Genomic DNA, 21586 nt, shown 5'->3' on the forward strand with positions numbered 1-21586 from the left:
TCTCGATATAAAAGAGCACACGTCAGAAATAATCAGGTTGAAATTTGGGATTAAAAACAAAACAAACAAAAAAAAACGGAGGTTGCCATGGAAACGCTCACCTTTGCATGCCTTTCTTTATTAGCATCGACATGAGCGCGCTTGTTTTATCTCCTCCGTTAGCATATTTGCCTCTGATATCTTGGCTGCGGGGTTTGAGGCTTACCTGATCTTGACAGGCACCTGCAACTGAACTCAAGACAGAGCGACGGGGTCAAACGCAGGTTAGTTTCTTGGCTCATCGTGACTAGAAACGTAAAAATGCTGAAATAATAATAATCCGAAATAAATAAATAAGATTCCTATGCAGTGGAAACTGGATGGGAGTCAAACACTAATGAGCAGCGGGTCATTTGTGTGCCAAGTCATCGCCACCTCAGGCACAAATGGCTCATTTGTACGCAAGCGCCAGAAAATTCAAACACAAAAATAACAAACTCGCCGTTTCCGCTGTTACATCAGCGGCAGCATACTGATGATAGCGTTTAGCAGCCAGCAGAACGTGCCGGAAAAGCAAACAGCACACATGAGGGGGATTTTCAGATTTACGTACGCATCTTGGGCATCGCCGAACGCTGAAAATCAATCGAGTTGGGCAGTGATTGTGTTAATGCTAACACATAACAGCTCATAACACAAAACCTTGGTTTAGTAATAGCTGTTTCATTATTAAAAAAAAAAAAATCCAATGATTGTCGCACTCCACTTGCCAGCAATCGCCCGCCCGCCATTTTGTCATTCCTCCTATCTTGACAACTTAAGTGGCAAAAGTGTCGCCTTACCACTGGAATCCAAACTAAAAAAGCTTCTGTGTTTTATTAAGTATGGTTAGCTAAGCTGCGACAATCAACTTTGGGAGTTTATATAGTAAGTGTTGTGTCAGCGGTCTCAAAATTGGCTCAAGCGGCTTGTCTGGGGGTTGCAGTTGCTGTGATTTGAATGAATGTGGAATAAAATTTGCTTGTTCCAGTTTGTTTACTTCATTTAGACGAAACAGATGCATCGAATGTAATGTTTTTGAAGTGTAGGCCTGATTTAAAGAAAGGTGTAAAACGGTATTGTAAGTTTATACACTACTTTTGGAGGCCTGTTTTGTATTTTGCAAGTGCATTTCGCCACCTCGCGGCCATATTATTGAAGTGCACTTACCCATTTTATTGTAAACAAAACCGAGTCGATGATGATGATGATTATTCGGATAATTAATAGTAGTTTATTGTATTTTAGTTCATCTATTTTTGGTTGTGTTGTGTGTTTTTTATTATATTATTTTTAAAAATCATTTTGTTTCCGTTATCATTATTTTATTTGATAGTTTGATTTTCGGTTTCCTATTACTAAATAATAACCATATCGTAAAATGCGCATCATTACAAAGCTTCGGAAAAAGGTTTATTAAAGTTTTGTTTATTTATTTTCGTTTCACAGTGGTTATTCAGTTTACCTTTTTTTTAATAATAATTTTACTTTTTGCATTTCAGTTCGAGTCCGTAATTATTCTCTCAATTTATTAATTTTCATATTCTTTTCAATTAATCCAGCGGCGGAACGAATATCTCGCATCTCATGTTGCACCACGGCCGCCCTCAACTGTGACGTCATCTCATTTCGTCACCGCTCTGCAAAAGATGGCAGCGTTCGGGCTCCACACATGCCATGTCGCATGTTCGGCTAACAGGACGCCCAATGTTGTGTCTTGGGGCCGCGGGGGGACGCTAGCCTTCGGGACGTGTCACTCCGTAGCCCTGTACGACCCCCAGGTAGGGACTAAAGTCATTTTGGACCCCACTTTCTCAACTATCTGACAATCTTCGCACTAAAAAGGCATTGTGGGCTTTCTACGATAGGAAAAAAGAGTTTTGTCGATGCTGAATCGCCACACAGCAAGAGTAAATGCAGTGCAATGGGTCCATAAAGAAGATGGTGGTGAGTTTGTTCAAACTACAACACATCAGCTTCTTGTTTGACTTGACGTGTGAAGACCGACTTCTTCACGCGCTCCTGCGTGTTTTCGATGTCTCCCTCCTCCAACACACCCGATTGAAATCATCCCGCAGTTGCGCCTCACCTACTTGCTATGGTGTAATACCGCTTTCTTCCACCGGGGGCGATGTTGTATTGTTATTGGTGGCTGCCATTAAAAGAAACGGCGTGCTGCATTTAGTGATAACGGTTGAGTGGTTTGAGACATTCTTCTGTCAACACACAACATTCACAACTTGGATATATACAAATTTGATTTAAAAAGGCTACACAAGCACACACCACACTGTTTAAATGAAAGTTTTTTTAATGGACAAAAAAAGAGACTAAGATGAATTATTTCCCCATGAGTGTAATATATGTAATATAACCTGTACAACTTAATTGGGGGGAAAAAACGGGGTTCCCTCCTCCTGCTATGAAAGCCTCTCTGTTTAATCCCAAATTAAGTTCAGACGTTCTAGTAGGCATTTTCTTACTTTCTAGCAGAAATCCAAAGGGTTGACTGACTATTTGTAACCAACTCCACCTTGAGTAAGGCCCTAGTTCCAGCTGAAGAAAAAACTGGCACACAGACAATATTTGCTGCATATTATGAAAACAAAAGTTATAGCTTGAAGCCTCAATATCACAAGTCTAGGAATTTTTGTTTCGTGGTTATCTTATATTGAACAAACTATGTTGACAGTGAAAAATGAATGACCATTCAAGTTCTCAATCACCATTTATACCAAAAGTTCATTATTCAAATACTGAAATATAAAAAGAATAATCAACGTCATAAGTTTTAAACACAGCAACACAGTTCAATTCGGTCACATGCGTTTAAACGATCCGCAAGTTTGATTTAATTTTCCAGAGGGAAAGTGAGGAAAGATTGATTGAGGGTGGGGCTGCAGACGTTCATGTGCGAGTGGAGAGTGTGTGAGAGCCTCCTACCAGCCTTGTCCTGGCGGGAATGTCCAGTGGCTTGGCTTGAGTTGAAGCACCTTGGGCTACAAGCTTTTCCTTTCCTCTCCATCATCACAAAAAAAGCCTGACCTGCCCAAAACAGGACCAGTCTTACGTGATCTGTATCTGCACAAATCAAAATTAATTCCCAACTAAATAACACTAATTGCATCGTACATACTCATACAATAATTTCAGTATTGTACAACAATTTATTTTTTAATGTGTTAGATGAAAATGCTAAAGTTGTGCAAAATTAGCAATAGCAGTATTCAATTCATTTGACCAGTGAGATTTTTATAACGTAAAAAATGTGCATATAATTAAGCACATGCAATTGCTAAACTACGTTACATTAAAATGTCAAAAAGTAGCAACTTGACAGGTGAAAGTGCAATTGGTGCTAATAGCACATGCTGAACTTTTAAAAAATAACACTTGGTGAAAGTAAATCAACGCCAATACCTTTATTGGTTGAGTTTATACGACTGCAAGTCGAGCCAGGAGCGGCTAAATGCTAATGCTAAGTCTCGACAAAAGTCCGATTTCTAAATCAATGGAGGCCGTACGACGCTGACAGTCGCGCTACAAAAGTTAACGAGCAGCGGTTTAAGCGAAAAACAGATTCTAACGTCACTTTTTAGGATGAAAACAACCTTGAGTGGCAAACTAACAAACATTTCCTCGCGTCGCCTCACAACTTCCGCGTTTCCGCACACACGACAATCTCATTGGAGCTCTGTTGTCACATGACCTCGTGAAGCAAGCACCCGATAAATGAGTCAAGAGCATTCCCTTCACATGTTCGTTTTCGTTATACAAAAACGACTTTTCTGTTTTTTTATTCGCCAAAAGATTTTTTTTCTTTCTTCACCATTTGAGGAACACAGATTGTAGGATCCATTTATGATGGACACATTTTGACTCATTTCTAGTTCATATTTTTTTAAAATAAAAAAACGAACGTGCATTTGTCCCTTTTAATGTGAGTTAATTCTTCAGCTCCGTTTTTCAAACCTCAGACCCCGAGACCCACCTGGTCTCGGGAGGCTCGGACGGCCGCCTCCTGCTCTGGGCCGCTCAGAACGGCCAGGTAAGCCCAAGCAGCCACAAAACGGTATTCCGGTGTGGTTTTTCCCCCTCTTTCTTAAGCTGCATTTCTGTGCAGTTTGTCCAGTCGGTGGAGTGTAAAGGCCACACGGGCGCCGTTTGCGCTGTGGACGCCCTCTACGCTGGCGACGGGATCCTGGTGGCCTCTGCGGCGGCGGACTCCAGCGTCAGGTTGTGGCTCTGTGGTGACGCCAGTGAGGGTACGAGAATCTAAGAAAGTGAACACATCAACAGAATCACGTAACAAAGTAGTGATGGCGTTTCCAGCCAAGCCGCATATAAGAAAATGTTTTTTTGTTTTTGTTTGCTCCAGCCGAGTGCCTCCACTCGCTCACGTTTGGCGGCGGGTTCGTGATGGACGTCTCCCTGGCTCTGCTGCCAGGCACCAAAGGTACGCTGCGTACATGTTGTGCTCGTTATTTTCCTGACTTGTCATACGAATGCCGCATCTGTATCCCCTCGCAGTTCCCATTTTGGCCTGCGGGGGCGACGACTCTCGGGTTCACCTCTATGTGCAATCTCAGGACAAGGTGCGTTTACGCTTGCTTTTTTTTTTTTTTTTTAAAGAAAATTCTAATCCAAAGAAGGAAGGCAAGTTTGACGCGTAAAATTTGCTCTGCAGACGTTTCGGAGAGCCGCGACGCTGCAGGGACACGAGGACTGGGTGCGGGGCGTCGCCTGGACGTCCGTCGGTGAGTGTTGGCACGAAGTCAACCAACAGTTTGCTGCTTAAATGGCAGCAAAAGTCAACATGGTGAAGCATGGCATCTGCCTAAACGGGTTTGGCATCATTAGGCTGGGATAGGCTCCAGCACACGTGTGAGGAGAAGCGGCTCGCATTTTGGGAGGATAGATTACCAAATAAAGCGACAACCAGCAGATGGCAAGATTAAGTCCGGCCCGGAGTTTTGCTGCCTAAACGGGCAGAATCAAGCATCCATTTTGGCTGCAGCCCAAAACAAACCCTCATTAACTTTAATCACCACGTGTCACACCTCCTCGTCTTTCTCGCCAAGCGTCACTTAATTGTGAACTTAAACATAAATAATACGTAACCGTGAATTTGTGAGGGATTACTATCTCATTTGTTCCCACGCGTGTTCTGGCGATGAGACTCGTCCGACTTCCAACTTGACTTTAATGTGTGCGTGTTTGCGCAGGTGGGGAGCTGCTGCTGGCCAGCTGCTCGCAGGACGGCCTCATCCGAGTGTGGCGGCTGCGCGCCAAGAGCGGCGGCGGCGACCGGGACGACGGCGCCATCAAAATGAAGGAGGACATATTTGGATTGGACGAGCCGGAGCAGGACAGAGGCGAGCGATGCTTGATGCTCATCACTTCGCTGCTGCTTGTCATGTGCTCGTTTCTAGTTTTTTTTTTTTTTTTTGCCGCTTCAGTGTTTGCAGTGGCTCTGGAAACGGTCCTGGCGGGACACGAGAACTGGGTGTACGGCGTACACTGGCAGCCTCCGTCTTACGAGGGTAAGGAAAGAAATACAAAGGAGCTTCGTTGACTCGAGTCATAGGCTTGCACTCAAAAAGTGCTTTGGCGCCATCTTGTGGCGTCGATAGGCAATCGCTCACAGATTTTCACAAATGTGAACTCAGTGGCGTTTCTGCCGCCCCCTGCAGGCGGCGAGCGGCAGGATCATCTCAGTTTGCTTTCAGCCTCCATGGACAAGACCATGATCCTCTGGAAACCCGACCAAGACTCGGGAGTCTGGACGGAGCAGGTGAGTGTGTGCTGATGACACAAACACGCTGGATGGTGGAAACACACACGAGGAACGGTCACACACACACACACACACACACGCACACGCACGTTAGTGGTGGCTTAAGAGCACTTGATCCTCTCCGCGCATCCTCCTCTCTCTCCTCCAGTCAGTCACTTTCTCAGTTTCCACATCTGTCTTTTTCTTCCCTCTTCTTTTGTCTCCTCCTCCTCCCCCCCCCGTATGCTCTCCCTCTCACGCTTTGACCCCCCCCCCCCCCCCCTCCCGACATCTGCTGCTGCGCCGTTGCAGGGCTAAATTTAACATAAGCTTGGACAACAAAGACGGCAAAGAAGTAAAGCGTTCTCGTGGCCATCTGCACTCTGCAAGCGTCATCTTTTTTGACACCACTTCAATTTGCACTCTCACAAGAACCGCCACAGTGTCCGCTCCCTCGGATCAAACTTGTTCGATTGAATATTTCAACGAGCGCCTCGTTAATGGTCATCGCACTTTCGCCTTTTCGGATCCGTCGCTGTCTTGCGCCGACTACAAAATGCTTCAACGTTGTGACATCGCGCCGAGAGACGATCGGATGGCGCCCACTCACGTCTTGACCAATCACGTTTGCGCCCCTTCAATTTCAAAACAACCCGAAGAGCGATTAGCACCCCGAGCGACGCACAAAAGGCGGCCGGCGCGCGAGAAAATCATTATGTGGCTGTTTGAAGTTCAGTCAGTTGTGAACCATCTTTTATATATTTGCGCGCTCGCGCACGCTCCTCCAACAAGAGGCAAACGCTTTGAACCGACTGGCGCTTCGTCTGCACAGGAAGCTTAACCTCGCACGCGCACGCACTCGAGCATGCATCAAAGGCGCGCTGGAGAATCGAACTTGAATTAGCATTTTGTCTCTTTTACGAAGGCGAGCGCATCTTCTTGGGTGGCTCGCCCCCCCCCGCCGCCTCCTCACATGAAGGCGTGCGAGCGTGTTGGCCATTCAGATGTGTTGCCGTTAGCGAGATGAGCTAACGGCGCGCAAATGAGGCAAGGCGCTCATTAACACGTTGGACCTACCGAGGTGGGAAAACGTCACCTTGTTGCTCGTTTGTGTTCCGTTAAAAAAAAAAAGAGACATGGCTAGCTAAGTTTTGTTTTAGCTAGCTCGAGAATTACGTCACAATGCGAAACAATAACGTAGCTAAGCTTGGTGTAAATGCAACCCTGTTTTTTTCCCCACGGGACACATATTTCAAATAGTTGACGACATAACTAAAATAAAAATAAAGCGAAAGCCTTCAACGTAAATGATGAGGAAACAAAAACTAGCGCTTAGCATCTCTTTCGGGCTTTCACGGCACTATTTCTCCACATGTTTTCTATGAATGTCGGTTGTTTTGGCCACCAGGTGCGCGTGGGCGAGGTGGGCGGCAACACGCTCGGCTTCTACGGCTGCCAGATGAGTCGGGACGCTGGCATGATCCTGGCTCACGCCTTCCACGGCGCTCTCCACCTGTGGAGCAAAGACGCCGGCTCGGTATGTGCCGTCGTCCTCGTTTGGGACGCCGAGTCCCGTCGAGTCGCCGCGGGCACGTCATCTTGACGCTATTCGGCAGGGTGAGTGGAGGCCCGACGCGGTGCTGTCCGGCCACTTCGACGCGGTGCAGGACCTGAGCTGGGACCCCGACGGCGAGTTTATCGTCAGCGTGAGCTCGGACCAGACCGCCCGCCTCTTCGCACCGTGGCGGAGCGAGCGTGGCGGGCGGCCGCGCGCCACGTGGCACGAGCTGGCGCGGCCGCAGATTCACGGCTACGACATGCAGTGCCTGGCCATGCTGGGCCGCTTCCGGTTCGTGTCGGGCGCCGACGAGAAGGTTCTGCGGGTCTTCCAGGCGCCGCGCAACTTTGTGGAGAACTTCGCCAACATTTCCGGGACGTCCGCCGAGGAGCTGCTCGCGTCCGGCGTGAGGATCCCGTCGTAATTGCTCAAAAACGTACCGCGTTGCGCTCGGCGGGCCCGCCTCACCCGCGTTCCCCTCGGCAGGACGGCGCGCGGCTGCCCGAAGGCGCCAGCACACCCGCGTTGGGATTGTCCAACAAGGCCGTCTTTCAAGGTAACATTTCAAAGCCAAAGTGTCATTTGGGCGCTGAGCGCTTTTCGATTTGATTGACAGGCGATCCGGCGCCAGCAAGCCAAGACGGCGAGAAAAAGTTCAGCAGCATCTCCGACCAATACCACGAGTCCGACTTCCACGCCATCAACATGACGGGTACGCCGCTCGCCGCCTCGTAGACGACCGCTGCACTGTCTGCGTTTGCGCTTTGGTCAACGTGTGTGTCCTTTTTTTTTTTTTTTTTAATCTAGAACCTCCACCAGAGGATCATCTGCTGCAAAACACTCTCTGGCCCGAGGTCCAAAAACTGTGAGCATCCCGACGTTGTATTTGCACTTCCGGAAACTTCCAATGGCATACGTCTGGCATTGCAAATTCATCAACGCAGAAAGTCACGTGACATCAATTCGAAGCCTCACGGCGCTCGATTGGTCAGGCAAAGCTTGCGGACGCTTTTCGTTCCTTTCCTCCCGTCGAAATGTCACATCCATTTAGACGGATAGCGTCGCGCGTTTCGCATCGCCCCCGATTGGACCCACTAGCGCCAAGAATAAAAAAAAGAAAACAAACTTAACATTCTCCCGGGCGACATAAAAATGACTGATGACTTTTCGTCTTTTTAAAGGTTTCCAATGCGGCAAGACGGAATTGTTTGTTTTGCTTTGAGCCCGAGGCGTAATTGCAAGTGAAAATGACGCTCTTGCCTCCTTTTCATCATCCAACTTGCTGCCAGTGAATACACGCACACGCGCGCGCCGCTAAATGGATCGCCTCGTGTCGCTAATTCCATTCCGAGACGTCGCACGACATAAGCGTGACATACGGCGGCCGTTTGTCGCCTCGCTTTGACTTGAGCGCGTCATTTCGTGCGCAACGCAAATTGTCCCTTCTCAGGTACGGCCACGGCTTCGAGATGTTCTGCCTGGCGTCCGACAACGGCGGCACGGTGGTGGCGTCGGCGTGCAAGGTAACGGCAACGCGCCGCACGTCGCAAAAGTACAAGTAGGTCTAAAAAAAAAAGGAGGACACGACAGTTGGGAAGCTTTTGCCGTTTTTGTCGGCAGGCGAGCAAAGCGGAGCACGCCTCGGTGCTGCTCTGGAGCGCCACCACGTGGCGCCAGCTGCAGGCGCTGGCGTGCCACGCCCTCACCGTCACACAGATGGCCTTCTCGCCCGACGGCGACATGCTGCTGCTCGTCTCCAGAGACCGCACGTGGTCTCTGTGGCGCCGCCAACAGGCTCATCCGGGTACTGCACAACAACTATTTCTTCAAGAGGAACTATTTTCGTGCTCCTTACTTGCCGCTTGACCCGCCTCCATCTTTGTTTGTTGTCACGTGCGTTGTAGAGCCTCACTATGGTTTGTACGCGCGCACTACGAAGGACACGTCGGTGCACAGCCGCATCATCTGGTCATGTGACTGGAGTCCCGACGGCACATACTTTGTGACGTCCAGTCGGGACAAGAAGGTGACTTCCCGCGACATGAAAATACGGCGCGGCGCGGCGTCACGACACGTACTTGGCGTGTTTTGCAGGTGCTGGTGTGGGGACCTTGTACGAAGGACGAGCGTGGCAACTCCGGCACGCTTGCTGAGGTGAAGTTGTGCTCCTCCATCTTGGATGTGGGCGATTCTGCTACAGCCGTCACCTTCTGCCCTCAGCTCTGCTCGAACAGGTACACACACACACACACACACACACACACACTTTAATACTACTATCACTCGAGTTTTGTGAACATAGTATGATCATATTTCAATATTTTCCAAAAACAAGAAAAATAATCTATTCTTAGCAAGTACAGTGCTACTACTACTCCAATGCCTTGAGCATTTTTTAAACTGAGGTGCTCAAATTACTCGAGTATTTTTTTTCTTCCCTAATATATAATCTGCGAAAACCTGCTGATATTCCCGTGGTTTAGTGATCTTAGTTGTGACGTCACCATGTACCGCCAACCTTCCAGTATGTCTTTGTTACACTGCCCCCATGTGGCCAAGGCATGCACACCAGAAGTGCATTTCAAAAACCGTTTAATATTTTTAAGCATCTCTTCATCTTCGTCCTCAGTTACTTGCTGGCCGTTGGACTGGAGTGCGGCCGGGTGATTGTGTACGGTTGGAGGCCTGATGGAGATTCTGCCGGAGGCCAAGACTGGATCAAATACGGAGAAACAGACCCTTCGTATCCTTCCGCCAGACTTTTGTCTGTCTCGCTATCGCAAAAGCAATATTTTAGCAGCGTCTCATGGCCTTGTTTACCTTCACCGTGCGCCGTCCAACAGACAAAGTCACACTCTGGCCGTCAAAAGGCTGCGCTGGAGGCCCCGGGCGGGCCGGGCGGGCCGGGCGGGGGTCCCGGAAGGGGTCACAGAGGGGCGCGCCTGGCTGCAACTTGGAAGCGCTGGCGCCGACCACACGGTCAAGATCTTTGACATCAACACAGAGGCTCTTTAGCGCCACCTGTTGGCACCCTCTTGCCGCACAGATAACTAAACTTTTTTTTATTTTAATTTAAACTGACCAAATAAAAAAGCTCCTTTTGTTCGTGTTCTCTAATAATGTGCAGTCAGTCAACAGCAATGCATTTTTTATTTCACAAGCGCTCCAGCTGCAGCGAAGCGCTTGAACAGAACATTGAACCTAAATTGTTTTGTAGCTTGGCAACATTCCGGAGGAGACATTGTGTTCAAAGTCACGTCAGGATTTAGCCCGCCACGTTTTCGAAAGGTACGACCGTTTTCTCAATTTTTTCTCACTACATGCCATGACGTGAGCAGCTCCCTTTTGCTTTAACAAGATAGAGTCGCGACTCACCTGAATCGTTTCACTTCTTTTCACTCGTCAGTTCCAAAGTCTTCATAAGGTAAATCGTTCACCAATCATTTTCAGTTGCACAACATGCTTCAATGCCTTTGACATTTCCTGGGCTCGCGGGGAGTTAGCAGGTGCTCTATCCGGGCTGAAGAAGACGTGTCTACGCCGAGTGGAGTCAATGGTTTCGAAGATGCACAATCCCTCCTTTCCACGTCGCAAATCTTTCAAAGCGTTTTGCGCGTTTCCGGTTCATCGCTATCTTTGTTTTGTTTCGTTTTGAACCCCAAAACTTGCAGGCATCCGTCTTGAAGAGTAGTGTTGCTTTTTTGATACGCTACTCTCGCGAAGTGACGAAGTCTCGCGTGACGTGAAGGTCACGTGACATTAAAGGAAAATGACTAAAAAGGATCGATTCAGGCGAGTCGAGTTGATATCGAGCTATGGAGAGGTTAATGCATTCATTTGGAATTTTTAAAACGTAGCCCTAAATACAATATTGCCAATGTTATCAATTAAAAACAAAACTAACAAAATATGTCATATCAATGGCATAATAATGCTCGGATGCCCTTGAAGTATTTCTCATGGAAAAGATAGAGGTGAAATGTGAGGAAAAGGGGGGGGGGGAGGATTCTTTTTGTCACTTTCAGTCTCACTTTATTCAACAAAGATGTGAAACGTAAAAGGCTGTCCAGAACATTCAGACAAGAAAAGAAGAACGTCGCTTTTGAAATCCCGCTCACATTTACCCGCCCATTCCAGAATAACAGCTAATGGCTCTGAGAACAACAAAAAAAACAATTAAAAAAACGTTTAGGTGTTCCAAAATGTGATACTTATTTTATACAACAGTTCCATATCTATACCTCGTCTGTACATACCAGTTACAGATACTGTAAATAAAGGTTATTAAAAGAAAACATTAAAAAAAAAGGAGACAACTTCCCAAGTATCCTGGTGGCAAATTTTGTGAAAGAAATGTAAAAATGGTACTTAAAGATCTTTTACATATACATTTTTAATATATCTATGCATTTTATATATATTTATATATAAATATCTATATACTGCAGTTCACTCTGTCTGGTAACAGAAAACAAGTTATTGCCCCTCTTGAACGTGTTGCATCCAAACGTAAGTTTTGGTTACAGTTTGCTTCGTGTTGTTTTATGGATGAGAATAATAATAATAATAATTTTGTTGTTATGAAGTAAAGCACAATCAGTGAAAAACAGTTTTCACCGTTATGTGTGTCTGTTTTATGGACACACTTAGAAGGCCGCGCTGAGAAGAAAAAAAAAAGACAATATCGGTTTTTTTTTATCAATCTTTTGCAATATTTGAGTTGTCTTTTCACGAGAACATTTGATTATTCAGAGGTAAAATATAATAAATTCAAGTTCCAATTGAATTGAATTTAAATTATGATAAAAAAATAGGAAAACCTCTTAAATTTAGTTGTTAAAACACCTTTTTACTCATTACATTTGATTTAAATCATGTAATATTAGCACTTTTCTTTCTAAAATATGAGAATGAACTAATTGCCAATTGCCATGTGACTATTATCATCCTTTTTTTCCCTTTCAGTGCGGCTCTCTGAACACTCCTTTGTCATTTTCAAACACAAAGGCTACAACTGATGCACCAATTTGTATTTATGTTGGAATAAAAAAAAAAAAAACATAAACAACAGCAAAAACATGTTATTTGGCAATCAAAAAAAATAAGGATGATTTACTGCTCACCTGTTCATACGACTCCAAACTTTTTTTGTTGTTGTTGTTTACTGACTGGGAACGTCACGAGGACGAGCAGCAGATAACATCTGTGTTAAGTCTATTTTATTTCATGCCGTCTTGAGGGAAAAACACCTCAACGATTAATTTAAAAAACCAAAAACCAAAACAACCAAACCATCCCATTCATGGACACCTGTGCTCAAGGTATCGGCAAATTTTACACAATCACGTAGAATGTCACAGAATAGAAAATGTCCGCTTGGATTTTGCTCAGCGTCTCTCCGGGTTCTTTTTGTTTGGACTCGGCTGCGGAGTGGCGCTCCTGCGCGAGCCTCCAACAAAGGGGGCGGAGCCACACCCAAACTTTGAAAGTCCGCTTTCTGCTCCTTTTTCATTCACGAGTCAGAACTTGAGTCCAGTTTCTGCTCGCCGAAGGAACGGAAGGAGCGCACTCCTTCCGTCCCAAATGTGTGTGCGTGTGTGTGTTTGCGCCATGACAACGGTGAGTGTAGAAGACGACAGGCACAGCGCTTGGACGGACGCCTTTTACAAAAAAAAAACAACAACCTAAAAACCAAGACACCAATGGTGAAAAACAACAAATTTGCTCCAAATGACCAAAATGACAAAATCTCTCCATAGCAACGGCGACGAGAGGAGTGTGCTTTGACGCTCTGACCCTCTTGGCGAGAAGAAAAAAAAAAAAAAAAAAAGAAGGGAAATCGGGGATCAATATGATCGCGGATGACAGCGCTCATAATTCCCACCGGACTTGAAGGGCTCGCGCGTTTTGTAGCTGAAGCAACTTTTTGGGTCCTGCTTGAATCATTTTCATTTTTATCGTACGACTTTTGGCATTTTTTGCTTGCTTTTCTTTTTTCCTGTAAATTTGTCTCGCAGTATGAAATCTTTTTTTTTTCCTCAATATATTCTGACAATTCAGACATAGTTTGACAAATTCATAATAAAATAAATTAAAATATATTTTTTTTACAACAGGGACGTCTAAATACTACAAGAGTATATTTGTCATGATGTGTCAATTTTATATTTGTAATGAAAACAAATTTGTCATATTCCAACCATCCATTTGTCCGAATATGACGCGAACCTTCCAAGCAATCAAACTTTCCAAATCCGCCAATCCAACGATACAAACAAAGTATCATTTTCTCAAAGTCCGACACTTTAACGTAATAATTATAAATTCGATGATGAGCGTAGAAATATTTGGAGTCTAAATCTTTCAGAGCCACGATTATGATGACAATATCGAAATATTAAATTAACATTTGTCAGATGACGACTTGCAAAATGAAAAACGTGTCATATTTTTAATTTATAATTTGTCATATTACGACAATTTAGACATTGTGATTTCCCCCCTCGTAAATATGAAAAGAAAAATGGTCGCAATATTCCTTTTCATCTTGCAAAAAAAAGTTTTTGGTCTTCAATCTATTGAACAAATTTGGACTTTTTGAGTTTGGAGAAGCGTAAAAAGAAGCGCTAACAGCATATGTAGCATCTCGTCGCTTTGCCGACGTCGAACCGAGCCGTCGACGGTCGGCGGTGTGCCCGAATGATAATATTTACAAAGTCGCAAATTAGAAAGATCTGCGGCGGGAGGCGCCAAGACAAGACACGGCCGTTGGCGTGGTGGTTGTTTAGCGGCTTCCTTCGCTAACGCCGCGCCCGCCGAGTTGCGCGCCGAGGCACCAAAGAGCGTCGCTCTCCTCCGCGCGGACGCGAGCAGTCAAGTCTGCCGTAGAAAAGACAGCAACACACAAAAGACGGTCGTGTGCGTGTGTGTGTGTGCGCGTGTGTACCGGAACGGTGGCGAGCGCAGCTCACAGGCCCGACACCATGACCCGGTAGGAGGGCGGCATGTGTCTGTGGCGCGGGCTGGACCCGGGGCTGTCGGTGGGGCTGGTGCAGCTGGCGTCCACGCCGCCGATGGACGGCAGGTAGGCGTGGTGCAGGATGGGCAGCTGCAGGGACAGCCGGCGCTGGATGCTGTGCATGCAAAAAAAAAAATGGGCGTTAGCCGTTAGCTTGACGACACGTTCAAAAGCTCCACAAGGATTACAACATGACTCATACGAGTGGAAAATGTGGTGGAAGTCATTTCAAGAAAAAAAGAAAAATCTCAAAGGAGGGAAATAAACACAAGGACTGAGTTGCATAATTGTACACCCCCCATAACTTGGGGCTTAATATAAAATGAATGAGTCAAAGTCTTGCCAATTGGGAGTCATCATGAACCGCAGACTTTTTTCAAATCTGACAAAATATTTGAACTTTTTGTAATAGTCGACTTATTGATCATAGTACTACGACTTATTGTCTGGCAAAATAAAAAAACAAACAAGTTTCTGCATTTGTCAGGCACGATTACCGGCATTGAAACGATCGCGTGACACTTTTGCCGTCATTGTGACAAAAGTGGTCTCTCTCGTTCGCAAGATTTGAGCTCGCTCGTCCTTTTTGGTTTCCCGCAGCGCAATCAAACATTCAACGAGCTCGGGAAAAGCTGCCAGTGTTGCGCTCTTTCTATTTCCAGAGCCGCCTTACGTAAGGAAGCCTCTTCCGACATTCTACCTGTCAAACTCGGCGTTTTGATGGCGCACGCGCACGTGTGGGCGGCGCTCCCGTAAATCATGCATGACGACCGTGCAACGCGCTCATCAATTATGAGGAGGAAGGAGCCGACGCGGCGCGAGGCGGCGCGGGCGACCGACGTTGGCGTGACGAGCTCTTACGGAATGGTTGTTGCCATGGCAACCGCGACGACCCCCCCCCCCCAAAAAAAGCGTCTTTTCCGAGGGAGTCCGTGTGCGGTCTTACTGTTCGGGAGAGTTGATGTCCTCGAGGGGGCCTCGCGTTATTCTGGAAGGATCCATGGAGCCCCACTGGCCCTGCGGCTTCTGCTCCAGGTGATTCTTCAGCAGGCTGCGGTCGGCGTCTGCGAGGAAACGCAAAATGTTGCCGGCTTTTACGCACGCGTGAGGCTGTTCTGCCGGAGTTCATTGAGGAAAATTGGGATTGTTTTTGTTTTTTTCGCCATCTTAAAGCAAAACGCCGCAAACTTTTCAGGGTTTTCACACCAAACACGTTGGGGGAAATTCATCCTCAATATTTTCCTGTAAATGTAAACGTAGAAAACAGCGCAGCGGATTTGGATCAGCAGGATTCATTTTCAGATTGTTCGAAATATTTGGAATTTAGATTAGATTTTTTTTTTCTTTATTGTGGAAAAATACGAGTGGATCTTTTTTCACATTGCAATACAAACTTCAATTTTATTCTTCAGATGTTTCAACTTTTTCTCTTGTGAAATGAAATAATAAAAAAAAAATAATAATAATTTGCTACCTTTGCTGTCGGTGAAGTTGCGAATGCTGAGGATGTTGTTAGCGTCCGGGTAATGATTCTGTTTGATGTAGGGCGTCTTCTCGGGCGTGTCCTGCAGCTGCATGGTCACCTCCTCCAGCTCTTTGTCCAACTTTTCCAAATACGACCAAAAAAAAAAAAGAAAATGTTTGGTCAGGAGACGATGTTGCTAAACTTTGCTTCACCGTGACTTTTTTTCTTTCCGTTCTCGGGCGTACCTCGGTGATCCTCATGCGGAGGCGGTGGTTGTCGGTCTGAAGGCCGTCCAGTCGGGACGTGTTGGCCTGGTTGACGCTGGTGACCGAGGTGGAGGTCTTGGAGTCCTCCTTCTTCTGGTTCTGCGTGAACTTGAGCCTGCGGTTCTGCGTGGCGGCGTCCGGGTTGGTCCGCATGGTGATCAACTAGGAGAGCGGCCACATTTGAGCCCGCCACGTCCGCCTCAGTCGCGAGCGCTGGTTTGGTTACCTTGGGAACGAAGACGAGGCAGAGCGTGATGGTGCTGCAGAAGATGATGACGAGCGCCACGATGCAGAACTGCACGTTGGGCTGGTCCCGCGTCAGGAAGGAGACGGCGGCGCCGATGATGCACATGATGCCGACGTTGTAGACGCTCATGCCGATGTATTTGCTGTCGTTGAGGGCGGGGATGCTCACGTTGCGCGTCTCCCAAGCCAGGAAGCAGCCGAACAACTGCGGGGCGACAAGCGGCCGTGAGCGAGCGAGGCGAGGCGAGGCGAGGCGCCGCCCGGAACCGAACGGAACGCGGCGCACCATCAGCAGGCCCTTGTAGGCGTAGACGATGCCGAGCCAGATGGTCATGTGGGTGCTCTCGCAGTGCTCCAAGAAGGGACGGATAGCGATGTCTCTGTCGTGAGGGTCCGCCTGTTCCGCAAGCACACAAAGAGGAAACGAGTTCAAGACGTTTTTGAAGCCCAAAATGGCCGACTTGGAATCCTCGCTTCACGTTCCTTCTTTGTGCGTTCCAAACGCCACGAATGGGCGAGACTAATCCGGAACGAGAAGAATGAGTTTTTTCCACCTCCTCTCACACGCGACTCGGAAGGACAATTTTCGCATCAAGGCATCTCGTGCGGGAATATTTGCGGATGACGTCGAAGGAGAACTAAGTGGACCGAGGCACGAGATGACTCACAGGTAAGCAAAGGAAGCCGTGCAGAAACGCCCAGAGGGAAAATGGCGACGCCGGTCAATTATTTAAAGGCGGGAAAATATTTAGAAATGTTTCGTTTTCTGTTCCCAGTCCTCATAAAGTCTCGCTTGCGTTTTGTCATCACGCTTTGGAAGGCAAAAAACGTTCCCGCGGGCAAAGAGCCAACATTGTCGTGGCGTTCCTCAGGGAAGCGTTTGCAGTCCATGTTTATTTTCCATCAAGATTTCACGCGTGCCATTACCTTCTATTCCAGACGCTTATTCTGAACACGACATGCATTATGCGCATTCTTGCTTTTGACTGCGCCAATAACGGCGGATTTATTTGTCTGTCGCCGACGCACAACGACGACGACAACAGAAAACAAAGAACAAAACGATGAGCAAATGAGTTATGGCGCTCATTAAGCTCGCGTGCCTATCGCGGCACGGCAGGCGCGAGATGTCTGGGGAGTTGCCAGGCAACCGGGGAAGAGGGGGGGGGGGCGTAAGGCAAAAGGCGCCCGTCCACTGTCATTTTTCACGGCATTAAGCCCGTGACGGGAGGGCCGCGAGAAGAGTTTAGATGAGCCCGGCTGGGAGTGACGGGAGAAATGGAGGGTGGGATGGAGATGGATGACGGGATAAGAGATCAAGGCGGCGTGGAGAAATGGAAGGAAGGAGACAGGAATGCCGACCCTGAGTGGAAAATGATGAGCTGGAACGGACCTCCCCCAAGGCTTGTGTGCTCGACAAGTATTTGTTTTTTATTTACAAATACTTTTTGCCAACTCTGCGGCTGCGTTCACGACGAGTTAAATGCGACACACATCTGCCGTCATTGAATACGCCTCGAGTCAAACGGAAATAAAGCTCACGTGTTCGAGTGAGCTTTCGCCGACTTTTATCTTTCTTGGGAAGATGTGTGCGTCGTCCAGGTCATCGGACAAAATAATGGTGGAAAATATTTTGAAATGGCTCAACCCACATGTACAGAAGTGGAGACTTTTTTTTTTTCCCTTGGTTGTAGGTAAGCCCGAGCAGCAGTGACAATTCAACACGGATCGAGTGTGACGACATGACAAGGTCCAGAGGAGGAAGTGAAGGAGTCCCTCCTTGCCTGCCTGCCTGGTGCTGCCGCTGCCCCTTCAGGCCTCAGCTGACCTACATGCACGCCACCACACACACACACAGCGTGAACTCGTCTTCTACTCACGTGGGGACCAGCTTCGACATGTACTTGTTCGGGTACTGACCCGTTTTAAAGTTTAAGAAATAAAATCCTAAAAAACAAAAAAAAAAAAAGAGAGTTAACTTTTTTTCCCATTGGGAATTGCGACAGCTCCACGTTGGCGCGTCCGTCCTTCCTAATGATAAAAGCATCTCTTTGCTTTGAATATCACGCCGTCTTTCTGTCGCGTCGCAAGGCGCCGGCGCCGTAATCCCATTTGAGGACTAATCCCTCTAATAGAAGCGCGGCCCGGACGACCTTTTACGCCGCCGCCGTGCCGAGTGGCCTGATGAAATTGTAAAAGCTTGTTCGGCTCCGGCTAAGTGGCACACTTGTGACAAAGGGGCGGAGCAAAATGGAAGAAGGAGCCCTTCTTCCTTCTCGGTCGTTTTGGCGAATTTGGTGAAAAAGAAATGATTGTATGATAAAATTAAAATCGAGTAAAACGACTCACTGCAAATATTTTTGTATCCAATAAAATGTTGACCACAAAATAATGCAAATAAAAGTAACAGGAAGACGACTCGGCACAAAATGGTTGCGCATCGGCAGGAAATTGATGGAGCAAAATAGCGTACACACACACACACACACACACACCGTAGCGTAGCGTAGCTTCGTGTGCGCCAGCATGGAAGTGCCTTAACAGATTTATTCGAAGCTAAACGCGTCATTAGCGTAAGCGGCTAACCCTGAACGACGGCCGCATTTGAATATGCAAATGCGAGGCAGCCCGCTCGGGCTTTTCGTTATCCGAGCCTCCGAATGTGTTTTTCTCACCCCGTTTTTTTTTTTGTTTTTTTTTAAACGGCTGCCGTTCGTTAAGCGCTTTTTTTCCGCGGCAGCGCTTTCCATCTGCGCGTTACGCCTTAACGGCCCGAGGCCGCGAAGTTGCCGCCGTTTGTTTGCTTTGTGTAGTGACGGCGGGCAGGCGCAGTCGTATTTGTGGCGAGGCGTTAAACGCCAGCGAAGTGGGAATACTGCTAATGAGTTGCGGCCAACTGCCGGGTATTAAATCCTCGCGCGGGCGGAGGACCTTTTTTTTTCGCCGGCGCGTTGCCGGAGCCGATCGCAGACGACGTCGGGCGAAAGGCGACGGAGACGAACGTCGCAAAGGTCTTGGAGGGTGAAGATCAAAAAAAAAAAAGGTGCAAACAACTTTGGATGCGTTCGTTCTCGTCTCTTTTTTTTTGTTCCGTCACATTTGCGGTCGTGCTGAGCGTAATTAGTGAACATCTGCTGCACGATTGGCCGAGGTGTTTCCTCCAAACGACGACAAAGTCTCAGTCAGCGCTTGCTCGTCCTCAATTTATGCAAAAAAATGACTTTAAAAATTTATTTATTTATTATTATATTTTTTTACTTTCCGTTAATTGGCCGCAATTATTTTGCCCGTTCTCAGTCTTGTTTTATGACTTTGCCGCGTCTTCAGTCCTCGTGTTTTCCTGCACGACAACTCTCGCCGTAAAACACACATCGGCACAAAAAGTGCAACGGCCACCGGCTCCGGTGGGGGAAGTGGAGGGGGGGGGTGACAAAGGTGGCCCGGGAGTTATGTGATCGGAGCATCGGTGGCCACCCGAGGGAGCTGACACAACGAGTGCGCCACCGTTGCCTGAATATGACAGCCGTGCCAACACACACACGCACACACACACACACACGCGGGTAGGGGTGAGTCACACACACTCCCTGGGCCATCTCAGCACCTAACATCTAATGCTCAGAACTGGCAAACACAACACCGTATGCCGAGGCGACAAGGCGCGGTAAAGCCGTCATACGGACCGATAAAATCATTTTGCACGACTCGTGCATGTAAAAAAAAAGAATGAGCACGAAAAGGGCGCAAATGTTGACGTTGAAGACATCCGCGTAAAGCGTCCGCAGGCGCTCAGTCCTTCGGCTTTGACGCCATCCGTCACCGGTGCGGCGGCGGGAGACGATACGAGAAGACGTTAAAGGTGATGAATTAGCAAACCGGAACCGCACGCGCATAATTGGCGCCTTGTTGCCGTTGTCATAAAGCGACAAAGGTGCCACGTACAATATTTTCATTCTATGGTTGCAGCTGGAAAAAAAAATATGTCAGCATATTATTTATTTATTAATATAGATAGATATTTCCGCCACCTCTCATTTCATTCCCTTTATGGATGTAATGGAGAGGAGCCCATACGTCTCTCTCTCGCTCTCTCTCTCTCTCTCTCGCTCGCTCATTGCATCGATCCCAACAGACCAATCAGCCTCACGCGGCCGACGTGGATCTCATTGCGAGAACGCGCCGGCGCATTTAATGGAGCGTGAATCGATAGCCGGGGCATGGCGTACCCTCGCCGTATTTACTCAATGTCTCCCAAATGATCTTGTCCGTGCATAAGAAAAAAAAAAAAAAAAAAGGGGAAATACCGTTGGGCTTTGCATCTCGACACAGCCGTAACGTCATTCTTGATTGACGTTTGCGGTTATTTTGTTCGTGCGCAACCTGACGCGTGACTGCGGCGGTTCTGCTGCACCGACGTTCGAGAAAGTCGAGCAGAACAAGCGTCCTGCCGCTCATAGATATGCGCCACCACACGTCCATCCCTGAGGAGAAAGTGCAGGACATCATGTCCCGGACGCCGGGGGGGAGAAAACGGTTCCATTCGGAATGTTGCACAAGTTCCTCAAGAACGACACTTTTTTGTGTCGCCAAAGCACCGATTGCTTTGATTTTTTTTTTTTTATCTTGTGTGGAATCCGCGAGGGAATGCGATGACTTTGCTTCCTCATTCCAACGAATTCACGGAAACATGACGGCGAGTGCGACGGGGGGGGGGCATTCCGCTCCGTTGCGCTCGGCTTGACCCGCGCTCGCGTTCAATTCCGTTTTCAGCGATGGCACAAATGCTCGCACGTCGCCGCACCAACACAAGCGGCCATTTGGCGTTGCGGGCGACACAAAATGCTTTGCGGAACGCCGCTTGACAGATGGCCGTCGTCGATGTCGTTGCCGTGGTTGCAAAAAGGGGGGGGGGGGGCGACACGACTCGTCGCTCCAGTGAACACACAAGTGCTCTTCTGCGCCGACACAATCGTGATTGAACGCACGCGACATTTCAAGTGAGTGCAAGACGTCGGCGTTCTCGTCACGGTAACGCCCGAAAGAAAAATCGTTTTGTGCCGACACTGCAGCAACACAGGTGGACGGACGATACTCACATGTTAGTTTTGAAAGTCCTCACGACTGCATTTCAATTTATATTCCGATATTTCATCCGATGTCCTCTCATAGCGGCGCCGCCGCCGTTCAATCCAAACGGGTCGAACGCAAACAAGGCAACTCGACTTCAACGAGACGCAAA

At 47.6% G+C, this 21586-nt stretch overlaps 2 protein-coding genes and 1 long non-coding RNA gene across 6 annotated transcripts in view; 1 reads left to right on the forward strand and 2 right to left on the reverse strand.

Moving 5' to 3' along the window:
- The first annotated feature begins 1383 nt into the window (after positions 1-1383).
- On the forward strand, positions 1384-10458 carry elp2 (elongator acetyltransferase complex subunit 2). 2 transcript variants are annotated; one of them, XM_088319433.1, is made up of 21 exons: positions 1388-1799; positions 1887-1965; positions 3996-4066; positions 4142-4283; positions 4397-4474; positions 4549-4613; positions 4706-4775; positions 5244-5393; positions 5478-5561; positions 5712-5812; positions 7203-7331; positions 7411-7758; positions 7839-7908; positions 7969-8064; positions 8160-8217; positions 8803-8875; positions 8973-9156; positions 9257-9378; positions 9447-9586; positions 9982-10095; positions 10196-10458. In XM_088319433.1, exons 1-21 carry the CDS (start codon positions 1668-1670, stop codon positions 10365-10367), a joined length of 2478 nt encoding a protein of 825 aa, XP_088175559.1. In that variant the 5' UTR covers positions 1388-1667; the 3' UTR covers positions 10368-10458. The 2 variants fall into 2 exon arrangements, with proteins under 2 accessions (XP_088175558.1, XP_088175559.1); XM_088319432.1 differs by having other exon boundaries at positions 1384-1799; positions 3996-4283.
- Positions 2966-11046, reverse strand: LOC148321741 (uncharacterized). 2 transcript variants are annotated; one of them, XR_015847012.1, is made up of 4 exons: positions 10728-11046; positions 9431-9574; positions 3439-4293; positions 2966-3099 (listed from the first exon to the last, which is right to left on the reverse strand). It is a non-coding gene; the product is annotated as an uncharacterized LOC148321741 (long non-coding RNA). The 2 variants fall into 2 exon arrangements; XR_015847013.1 differs by lacking the exon at positions 10728-11046 and adding an exon at positions 10173-10253.
- Positions 11047-11364: 318 nt separating this feature from the next.
- Positions 11365-21586, reverse strand: part of gabbr2 (gamma-aminobutyric acid (GABA) B receptor, 2) — a 55860-nt gene continuing 45638 nt past the window's right edge. For both annotated transcript variants that reach the window (XM_088318767.1, XM_088318766.1), the window contains 6 exons: positions 16634-16744; positions 16328-16552; positions 16081-16263; positions 15845-15974; positions 15317-15434; positions 11365-14485 (listed from right to left, as the gene is read on the reverse strand). In XM_088318767.1, the coding sequence (XP_088174893.1) occupies positions 14320-14485; positions 15317-15434; positions 15845-15974; positions 16081-16263; positions 16328-16552; positions 16634-16744 (933 nt within the window). In that variant the 3' untranslated portion in view covers positions 11365-14319. The remainder of the gene's footprint in view (positions 14486-15316; positions 15435-15844; positions 15975-16080; positions 16264-16327; positions 16553-16633; positions 16745-21586) is intronic.

This window comes from Idiotropiscis lumnitzeri, chromosome 16, assembly GCF_059441095.1.
Source record: "Idiotropiscis lumnitzeri isolate Australia: NSW breed Sydney's pygmy pipehorse chromosome 16, RoL_Ilum_1.0, whole genome shotgun sequence".
NCBI classification, from domain to species: Eukaryota; Metazoa; Chordata; class Actinopteri; order Syngnathiformes; family Syngnathidae; genus Idiotropiscis; species Idiotropiscis lumnitzeri.

Coding starts and splice junctions, on each gene's coding strand:
- elp2 (XM_088319432.1), top strand. CDS start 1,668: ATGGCAGCGTTCGGGCTCCACACATGCCATGTCGCATGTTCGGCTAAC. Junction 4,475..4,548: donor TCTGCTGCCAGGCACCAAAG/GTACGCTGCGTA, acceptor ATCCCCTCGCAG/TTCCCATTTTGGCCTGCGGG. Junction 8,876..8,972: donor TGGTGGCGTCGGCGTGCAAG/GTAACGGCAACG, acceptor TTTTGTCGGCAG/GCGAGCAAAGCGGAGCACGC.